Source organism: Lepisosteus oculatus, chromosome 11, assembly GCF_040954835.1.
Source record: "Lepisosteus oculatus isolate fLepOcu1 chromosome 11, fLepOcu1.hap2, whole genome shotgun sequence".
NCBI lineage: Eukaryota > Metazoa > Chordata > Actinopteri > Semionotiformes > Lepisosteidae > Lepisosteus > Lepisosteus oculatus.
In genome coordinates this window covers 7,288,453-7,299,244 of record NC_090706.1, presented here as the reverse complement: position 1 = coordinate 7,299,244, position 10,792 = coordinate 7,288,453, and the positions used below count along the sequence as shown (strand labels likewise).

Below are 10,792 nucleotides of genomic sequence, written 5' to 3'. Positions count from 1 at the left end.
CTGGGAACCAAATATTTATATTCTGTGTTTCCGTTCAGGACGAATATGAAGCGTGCACTAATTTCCGTTTTCTGATTTGGTGTGCAGTGTTTGAAACCAAGAGCTGAGCAGGTAGGTGGAAGTAAAGGATTTTTCAATCTAAGTAATAAGAAGCAATATATTGGACAATTGGGAGTTATTTTTAACAAAGGAATGCCGGAGTGCGAGTTACTACTTTCTAGTAATGTTTTCTGGTGTTATACCTGTAATGAATTCTAGAAATCGTAGCTAAACATGACGAAAACGTTCTCTACATCAAACACGGGAGACGTGATGTATTAAAAGTCACTATCAGCCGAGCTGTGTTTTACTAATTTGTTGGAGGGACTTTAACGACGTTTTTTTGGTAAATATGAAACTACCGCTATATTTATGTTTATTGTTTACGTTCATAGGACGTTAATTTCCGTATGCGGTGGTCATAGTATGACATGTTTGTAGAAACGTAGGTTAGAAGCTTTCAGTGGCCAAAAACTTGGGAGCGATCAGGTTTTGAGCGTCTCTGTCGTATTGCTCGCGTGAAAACGCAGATTCTATAGACTATTATTAAGATGCACTACTCTGCCTGAAAATGAAATACTCGTCTGATTAATGTACACTTCCAGCTTATTTTAAATTGGACTATTTCTTTTATTTTAAAAGTACGTGCACAGTGCATTTGCTTTATACTTTGTTTTACACTTAGGTCTTTGTGTGTGTAGAGATGTCTTTTACAGCTTCTGATGTTTTCCTGTGAAACAAAAAAGACCAAATTTCCCAAGTGTCTCTCTCTCTGTGTTCCTCCTGCGTTATTATTGAATAGTGCAATCAGGAAGAATATGGTTTTCCTTATCAGTTCCCCTGATCTCTGTTCACAGAGCCCGTCGTGCCTTGGTCCTGACGCAGCTGTGATATGAATCGGTGAATCAGTGACCTGTCATGGCCGCCCAGACCAAAATGCCCTCCCTGCGTTTTGGCCAGGTGGTGATTGGGCCCCCTGGCTCAGGGAAGACCACTTACTGCCAGGGCATGCAGGAGTTCCTCACCCAGCTGGGGCGCAAGGTGGTGGTGGTCAACCTGGACCCCGCTAACGAGGGCCTGCCCTACCCCTGCGCCGTGGACATCGCCGAGCTGATCACTCTGGATGACGTGATGGAGGGCCTCAAGCTGGGGCCCAACGGCGGCCTCGTTTACTGCATGGAGTACCTGGAGGCCAACCTGGACTGGCTGGAGGAGAAGGTGGCGAAGCACCGGGACTGCTACTTCCTGTTCGACTGCCCGGGCCAGGTGGAGCTGTACACCCACCAGAGCTCGGTCAAGAACATCTTCGCCCGGCTGGCCCAGTGGAGCTTCAGGGTTCGTCTCCGCCCGCTTGCCGTTTGTCCTTGACGGTCGCTCGCTCGTGGCCGGTGGATCACGAAAGGGGGAATTGAGATAAACATTCCCCTGCAGGTCGATTTCTTTTCAAGTGTCCCAGGGTGCTACCACTGATCAAGATTATTGAAAGGGGGGGTCAAATACATCTCCATATTGCTCATATTATTAAACATGTCTCTATCCCCGCATATTTCCTACCAGGGGGGGGATTTCCTTCAGGTTACAAAAGCTGAAGGGCTCTGACTATTATTAACTTGGCTGTGTAGCTTTTGTCAAGGACGGATTTTGATTTTCTAGTTCAGAGAAAAGCTTTGTCAGGTAATTCTGAAAGAGTTTGCTCCAATGTGGTCTTCTAAAGTGAACTGAAATCTGGTGCAAGGTTATCTGCAGTCCTTTTAAGAGCTAATGACTACTTTTCTTGTAAACGTACATCTTCACTAACGTCCTACGGGTCTCATTCGATTTAAGATCCCTATACATTGAGCATAGATGCATGTTACCATTCTGGACGTGTGTATTTCTTTTACAGGGATAGTTTATTGTGAAAAGTGAGAGGCATTAGTACTGTAGGACCAGGTCTCCTTTCTCTAGGTTTTATTCTGTTTATACGGCTGGGAGTTTGGACTGCATGGTTTGTGTAACAGGGTTGCTCTTTGTCTCTCTTGCAGCTGACCGCTGTGCACCTGGTAGACTCCCATTACTGTGCTGACCCTGCCAAGTTCATCTCCGTGCTGTGCACCTCGCTGTCCACCATGCTGCATGTGGAGTTGCCCCATGTCAATGTCCTCTCCAAAATGGATCTCGTCGAGCAGTTTGGGAAACTGGGTAAGACACAAGGAGCACTTTTATCCTCTTCGAGAAATTAAGAAATAGTTGCATCTGCACCTTTTGGTCATAGAACTTTCACTGTGTCGCAGGAAAACCTGATTTCCCAAATGAATTCCATTTTGTCGCAGTGCCGCTATTACTGTTTGTGTAGGGTGGGAGTAAACCATTTACCTGTGTGTAATGACGGAGTCAGAGATCAATCCCTTGTGTTCGATTCTAATCTGTGTGTGTGATAGATGAGCCGGTGTGATTGTGACAGCTCTCTGCCATTGCTGATGCACCTCAGCATTCTCTGAAAGCCCTGTTTTGTCGGGAAGAATCCCTAACTCTCCCTGGGACTTTCAGGATTTTTGGCCTGGCTGCCCACTGATGATGAGGTGTAGGATAATTATAATTGTTCATATGGGAAGAGTGTTCATTCGAGATCTTTGTCTCTTTGCAACAGCGTTTAATCTGGACTATTACACTGAGGTTTTGGACTTGTCATATTTACTGGGGCACCTGGCTGAGGATCCTTTTTTCAAAAAATTCAAGCGCCTGAATGAGAAGCTGGTGGAGGTCATCGAGGACTACAGCCTGGTCTCCTTTGTGCCTTTGAACATTCAGGTAGGCGCTCCTTCCCATAGCAGGGTGGGCTTTCTTTTAATTGGACATGGAAAGCTCTGGCCAATCGTGGATACTGTGGACTCACTTGAGAAGCTCTTACTGTTTTATTTCTTGTTGGTTCTTCTATGTTACAGAGTACTAGATCAGCAAGTGTGTTCCTCTGTGTCTTGGTGATTAAAAAAAAAATAAAAAGCTGAGTTTGAAAGACCACCAGTGCCCACCCCTCGGCTTGCAGCCAGGTGGTTTGACCACAATGTTACTAAGTTCATTCCATGAGTCATTGTGCATGGCTGGAACAGAGTGTGTGACATAACTCGGTTTTTTGTTGAGTCCAGAAGGTAGAGCTGGCAACAAAGGATATCGCTACGCTCAGATCTTTTGTAGTGGCTACTAATTCTTAGTAAGTAGGTATACGTGATACGAAGCTTGTTGAATGTCCTGTCTCTACTCTCCCCAGGACAAGGAGAGCATGGTGCAGGTGATTCGGCAGGTGGACAAGGCCAATGGCTACTGCTTTGGAGATCTGGAGCAGAGGAGCCTGACAGCTATGATGTCTGCAGCTGTGGGGGCTGATTTTCACTTCAATTCGTATCCTTGTCTGTCACACTCTTTCAGTTCCTTTCTCATTCGCCGAGTCGCTTCAGGGTAGATTAGCGTCTCTTTTGTTTGCGTGATTTAGGATCGCGTCGGCTGGACGCTGCAGGTTGGCGGCCGATTCGCCTTCGGCTTGAGTCTGGGCTTTCCCAGCAGCAGCACACTGTTGGCAGAGCGGCGCGGGGAATGAGGTTGAGATTAATCAGTCCGGGGCAGAGCAGGCTTGCAGAGACGTCGCCGAGAGATCTGCTGCTCCTGCGGGTGGCGCTCACTCTCCTGTCGGGCGCTGTGGAGCTTGCAGTGTGCCGGGGAGGGAAAGCTTTGATCGGCGGGCAAGATGGAAGAGCCTGTCCATCCTTCCTCAACTCCCTGTGCAGCATAGAAGGTGTTGAAAGCAAGAGCTGGGTATTCTCAGCTGAGGGGGTACAAAATGAAAACTCTGACAAATTATTAAGGCAAAAGGCAATTTACACAGCAGAGGTGTAGTATCGGTCTGTGCAAATCCTGTTGATGCTTTCCTTATTCAAAGCCCATGAGTGAAGTGAAGTATGGAGGGTATGAGTGTGGTCTTTTTGTGGTGTTTCATGCTCTGTTGCCGTCTGTTGTCTATGTTTCTTTAACCCCAGTCTCAGGAGCCTGGCCGTGCAGGAGAAGTACGTGCAGCCTGGCAGCAAAACTGTGGAGGCAGAGGTGATGGACTTGTAGCTGGCAGCTGGACACCCACTCTCACACCTGATCCGCCCTGGCGTCTGCAGCTGTCCTTCCTCAGGTCGCCCACAGTCACACCCCAGCTGGAGCTATCCTGCCCAGTTACAGCCCTACCCTGCCAGCATCCATGTGTAGATACCATGTTCAGTGCACAGCTGCTGAGATAGTTCCAGATGAATGATTAGTAACATGACTGCGCTTTTTCAGCACGGTTTGTTTTGTTATGCCCCCTGTTCAACACTATAGACCTATAGCACAGGGGTAGGGCAGACCATTCTGCACGTGTGATATAAATATGGTGGTGAGATCGTGGCATGCTGCCCATGTGTCAATACAGCCTGGCCACATTCACACAGGACAGGAGGGATTTGTGATAGCCCAGGGAGACCAGCTTCGGATACAGCAACGCCTAATGCCTGTAACCTTGAATTAGCACCTGGACTTCAATTCTACAGTTAGTCCCGGTGGCTTACAGGGGTGAGTTGACATCATGAGCGAACAAGAGCACAAGAACTGAAGCAATGTTTCAGCTCTCAGCCATGTGGAACTTTGAACAGAATAAGGCAGCTGCAGGATTTTACTTAGGACTTTGCCAGGTTTTTTGTTTCTTCACATTTCTCGTCTGTTGATTTTTCATAAATATAATTTGAATTAATGTCTTTAGTTGTGTGCCATGGCAGAGCTTTGGCAATTTGATTGTACTCCTCCCGTCACCTTGCTGTGCTGTAGGTCACAGTGATCTGTGCTCAGGGTTCACTATGACTTTCCACGATTAAGTCTAAATGGCCTTCTCTACCTAAGGGCACTTGTGTTGTCCTTCCTCAAAATTTCTTAGGTAATGAGATGTTCCAATAAGGAGGAAGATTTGTACTGCTGGGTCCTGTTGATCTCCTTCATGACTGCAAAGTTTAGATAGTAAAAAATATTTATCTGATGCAGAGCAAATTGTAAGTGCTGCAAAGATATTATTTATGTCCGCTTATTAAAAGTTTCTGTAATCATCAAAGTTGAACGTTCAGGGGTTAATTTAGAGGTTAATAAAATGTTGGACGCAGAGTTGTAATCTTCTCTTAGTTCTTACAAAATACACCAAACCTTCATCGATTGCAGCCTTGCTATCCTTCCTGGGTTTAAAGTCTTTTAGTCTCTAGCTTTTTCATTCCTATAAAAAAGCACCAGGTGGCGTTAAATACCATGTATGCAGTAGAAGCAAATGGCAATTTTCTTCGCCATCAACTGGCCAAGCAGCAGTTCACAGCCTCTGGATTTTGGTCAGTTTGATTAAACATTTCTACTACAAATTCAGTTGTTGCGTAGACTGACTGAGCATTTAATATTGGGCTTAGAACTGCCATTGATTCGAAATATACACAGGAGGCCAAGTGGTGCAGAAGCAATGGTTTTCCCTGGACTCACTGTGTGGTGCTCTCAGAAGACCTTTATTATCCCATATACAGTAATGAAGCTGGCAGCAGAATGGCCATTAGTTAACCTGATTGTGGTCTCAACTACATTTTAACTTAGTAACGAAATAATTAATATTAAGAAAACAGTGGAATAATTAAGCATCTTAATGAAATTGATTGGCACCAACACTGTTTGCTTGCTTCCATCTTTTGGCAGAATGCCATTCCAAGATTAGGATTCGTCTGCGACAGGTGCACAATGTCTTCCTGTTAATATAAGCAACAGTTTTTCAGAGTTGGGTTCAAGGACAGATCCTGTCGGGGTTAACTCCGACATATGTTGTTGACTGATGATTTCCAGCAAGAAACGTTTCAGAAAACAAATGGGCACAGAACATTTCATCCTTCAGTCACAAGCTAGCAGAAGAGCAACTTTCCAGAGAAACAGCATAGCTGACGTGCAGTTTTAATGTATCAGACTGAAGAATTTGCTCGACAGTCTGTCATAATTAGCTAACAGGAGAAATCAATTTCAATCAGATATGTTCATTCAGGTCGTCATGCAGCTTGTTGTATTTAGCCTTGTTTTGGGCAGAATGTAACAATCGCCTATAAATTTCTTTTCTAATGTGCTTGACATTGCTTGAAAAACTTCGCATTGCTTTGTGGGTGACAGTATCGAGCAAGTGTTAACCAGTGTGTACAAATTGTTACCCGGACTAATGCTCCTTTTGTAATGGTGAAAATGTAGAGGTGCCTTCCTTTCATAACACTTTGCCCCTCTGTAGCTGTTCAAGACATGTAATGTAACAAGGTTTGTGGTTTTAATGCCACTGCAGTCAGTAAACTCTGTGATAGCTGGTGCTGTGTTTTGTTCTAGCAACAATTCACCGTAGCAAGATATGTGCTGACAAGCTTCGTGTTTTTTCCGCTACAGTATCCTATGTAAATGCAGAGGAGTTTATGCATATTTTAGAGGATATGGTGAATTCACAATATTACCCAGCAGTTGTCTAAATTCCAGTCCTAAGAATGTGTTAACTAATGCAGTGCATTTAGATCTATACATCCAAAAGACCCCATATTCCTCCTTAAGAATTTCTCTGAGTTCATCAGCTGCAGTTAAAGATGTATAGGACTATATTACTATAGAGAGGTGGTGAGTTGACATTGTCTTGTGTTTTTTGGAAGCCGGTGGACGGTGAGACCCAGAAGGCCCATGTACCAGGCCTGGAGGGTGGGTGGCCAGTGTGCTCAGCTGAGAGCAATGTCTCACTGGGGTCTGAAAATTTTCTTCATTAGCGATGCCATACAGAGATCACAGGGCCGGCTGGGGGCTGCTGTGCGCTTGGCAAACACGTTGCGAATGTGCTGGAGCGGTGTGAGATACATTAACTTGTTTATACCTCGGCTCCCCAATAAATAACGGTGCATTGAGGGATTGCAGGCATGTGCCCAGTATTTGCTGAGGATCGCTTTATAGAGCTGGGTTCTCAAAGTCTTCTTGGAAATCCAGACACACAAAAAAAATTCTTCAACAAGGGTCTAAACTAAGAGTCCACTAGTTTATTTTTCATCGCCGAGGGATCCATTCTGTTTTACCCCACAGGGAAGTGGGGTATAAGGAAACCATGCCTGCCTTCTGACTCTATAGTACCATCTTTAAAAAGACCTTGATTTGCCCCCTTCCTGGAGTGAAGCTCATCCGTAAACTCAAATCTCGAAGCTCAATTAACGAGGACAAACACTGACAGCAGGTCTAGCAAAACCCAGCTTCTGCAAGTGTGCGTTCAGGTTCTGTTTGGACAGCTCTGCAGACAGAAGCCCAGTGTGCTGTTGTTTGCTGCTCTAAATGATGCCATGTGTTAATGAATCCCAGTGTCCTTCCTGGCTTGAAGCTTAAACACTGCATTTGAGAAGGGTCTTAAAAGGATATGTGTGTGCACAAGCTTAATTGACATTCTGTTTTAAAAAGGTTAACCGTTTGGGAGGGAGAATCATTAGTAATGTAATGCAAGCTTAAATATTCATTTTTAGGAAGCAAAAAACCATAGAATACGAAAGCTGTACCGATTCCTAGTCTGTGACTCCACAGGGAATGGAGTACATGAAGTCCATAGAGAACTTTGTGTTTCTAGTGCACTGTAATACCTTTAGACTCTTACAGCTGACAGATACTAAAAAGGTTTGCAGTTATTGTAATAGAGCTGTATGAGACCAATAAACCAGTTTTGTTCTCAGACTTGAAAATCAAAGTACTGCAAAATCACATTTTTCTTTTCTTCTGCTATGTCAGTGTCTATGTGCACGTACTCTTTTGCTTTGTCCACATGCAGAATTCTGTTTCCCATTGACTCCTCGTGGCTCGTTGTTTTCTTTTTTGATAGAGCTGAGCCGTGATGTACTTAAGCAAATTATGTTTTAATTGAAATAATCCAATTTTTACGTTTTCTGGGCGCCCATGTGTATTTGTACACACTTCTACAAGTTAAGAAATCAATAAAAGTGTGCATTAATCCTGGCAATTGGAAATACAGACTTTAATAATCATACTGATTAATATTTCATTTTCTGACTATTTCTCACAAATGGTAGCAGTTATCGGTCAGCTTTGTTATCTGTAAAGCATTCATGACAAAATGTTGTGTTGTGTTTGGTTGCTGTTTGTGTAGAAGTGGACATGAGAGCTGTTTAACATGATTGTTGAATACTGGAATATAGTGATATAAATCACCCTTGCGATGGAAATATTTTAGGACTGTCTCCGGGGTTCTCTGTAGAGCATTGCTCATACAGTTACCGTCCAAGTTAATGTACTGTAAGTATGACAACAGGCTGCAAGATTGCTCTCTCATCAGTGCCAGGGCAGCAGTTGTACCTCTCCAGTGTTCATTTGAGTCCCCGTGTGGGATACTTAATCATGCTGAGGGCTGTCACTTCACTGACTCATCCCAGGATAGCGGTGTTGCCCTCACCAGCACAACCTCACTCTGAGTTATTACCGTCACTGATTGAATACTTTAATGGGCGGGTAGCACAGATACGATAGGAGGGCTTTCAGGATAAAAAAAGCCAGATTCAAAGCTTGTGAAGAGCATGTGGAATGTTACAAAGAGGAGAAGGTGATTTGGTCCGTGTTGGTTATTTAGTTGGCTGGTAGCTTCATGATCCAAGAATTCCCTGAAGATGTTTTTTAAGAACCCCAGGGCTGTGGGTTCAACAGCATGGTTCAGGGGGTCAGTTTCAGATTCCTTCAATTCCTTATCTTTTGAATAACAAAATAAATTGCCACTTGCGTTCCTGGGTCTTTGTGGGTGTTGCTGGCTTTGTAAAAGACCCCTGGATTTTGCCAATTATTAAACTGGACCTTTTAGAGCGTGTAAAAAAGAAACAGTGTTGTTGACATTGTTTAATGACAATATTGAAAGTTTGCAAGGAAACAATTGTGACCTTAGCACAGTGGATTGAAATGGCTTAATTATGATCTGGGCCATAATCAAGTAACAGCACATCAAGTGCATCACATAAACCTTTTAGAAGCCTATATGATTGATTTTACATCTCATGCATTTGTATACTGTGTTATTGAACATAGGAGACCAAGTCAAACCCTCGCTCAATTGCATATTAATGTAATCTTCAGCAAAGAATCCAAGTGATTAATTTAGAGGTAGCAAAGACAACAATCCCACCATTTAAAATGTGCTTTCATAGATGTACAATAGTGTTTTAAAAATCTGTGAAGTGACTCAACAGTAGAGGAAAAAAATGTATTTATTTTTTTAGCAAATGTATTTCCGCAAGGGCTGTAGGAATTGCAGTTTGCTCAACAAATTTAAATTAACAATCCCTACTGATTAAAGTTCCATCCTGAAGATGTCAGATGATATTACTTTTGTTTGGGTTTTTTTTCAGTAAACCAAATGATATTATGCATTAAAGATTTTACAATATACCTCTGCTTAGTCTCCATTTTAGCAGGATATTTATGCTGAAGTCAATACTGCTGTCTGTATAGTAGATTGTTGTGGGAGGTGAAACATTGAGCATTTTCTATTTCAAAACTAGTATCTGTAATGATCTGTATATTGGACTGTTTTTACATTTCAAGACAGGCACGGAGTGATTCATTCACAGGACTTCTCCTCTGGAAGAAAAGCATGGGGGAGAATTCCATGTAGCTGGGAAAAATTAAAGAGTCTGAATGTGAGAAGCTGCTCCCTTGTCCCATTCAAGACAGGAGAATGCTCCTACACCAAAAAGTCATAGTGAAAAGTTAAAGAAGGTGGCAACAGGTAGTTTGGATTGTTTCCCTCAGCTGTGTTTTATGCTAGCCCGTGTTCACCTGTCCCAGACAGTTTCTGCTGGTGCTTGACTTTTTCCTCTCTCATCCTGGGGCGGATCCACACTACCAGTCACAGGAGTACTTAGGCTTGATGCCATCTGTCTGATGTGGCCTCAGAGCGGAGTGAGAATGTTCATTTCTACATAGGACTCGATCTCTAAATTATTTTCGTAAGTCCTGTAACCGATGTTGAGTGAAGGATTTTGCTTCTTTGGGGATTATTGCTGAAGTAGTATGGTAGGTAGTTCTTTTGTATTTCTCATCTTTTTTTAAAGTCAGAATTCAGCATGAGGTTTGCAGGTGAAAGGCAGAACTTAATTTGTGATTGGCTGCAAATGTAAAAGGTGGAGGAGAACATTGTGATGAGGTAGGGAGAAAAGTGTAGTGTAAAAGTGTAAAAGGCTAGCAGATACAAAACTCTGCAATTCAAATCTAGCAACCCACTAAAGGTCAGCAGGTGTGAGCCTGGCCAGTACCTGGATGGAAGACTCCTGGAAAAGCTAAGGTTGCTGCTGGGAGAGAAGTGAGTGGGACCAGTAGGGGGCGCTCATGCTGCAGTCTGTGTGGGTCCTAATGCCCCGGTATAGTTATGGGGACACTATACCACCAAAAGGTGCCATCCTTTAGATGAGATGGAAAACTGAGATTCTGACTCTGTGGTCATTAAAAATCCCAGGGCGTTTCCCCTAAAGAGTAGGGCATTATCCCTGGTGTCCTGGCCAAATTCCTTTTACCAGTCAAGGCCTGCTAATAATCCCCATCTATAAATTGGCTACAGTACTCTGTTCTCCTCCCCACTGATAGCTGATGTGAGCGTTCTGGCGCACTATGGCTGCCGTCGCATCATCCAGGTGGGGCTGCACATTGGTGGTGGTGGAGGGGAGTCCCCATTACCTGTAAAGCGCTTTGA

General features: G+C 43.7%; 1 protein-coding gene across 1 annotated transcript; it reads left to right on the top strand.

The window, feature by feature from the left end:
• Positions 1 to 51: 51 nt before the first annotated feature.
• gpn2 (GPN-loop GTPase 2) lies at positions 52 to 7,048 on the top strand. The gene is made up of 6 exons (XM_006631271.3): positions 52 to 111; positions 897 to 1,374; positions 2,064 to 2,220; positions 2,669 to 2,829; positions 3,287 to 3,417; positions 4,056 to 7,048. Exons 2-6 carry the CDS (start codon positions 958 to 960, stop codon positions 4,126 to 4,128), a joined length of 939 nt encoding a protein of 312 aa, XP_006631334.2. The 5' UTR covers positions 52 to 111; positions 897 to 957; the 3' UTR covers positions 4,129 to 7,048.
• Positions 7,049 to 10,792: the final 3,744 nt, after the last annotated feature.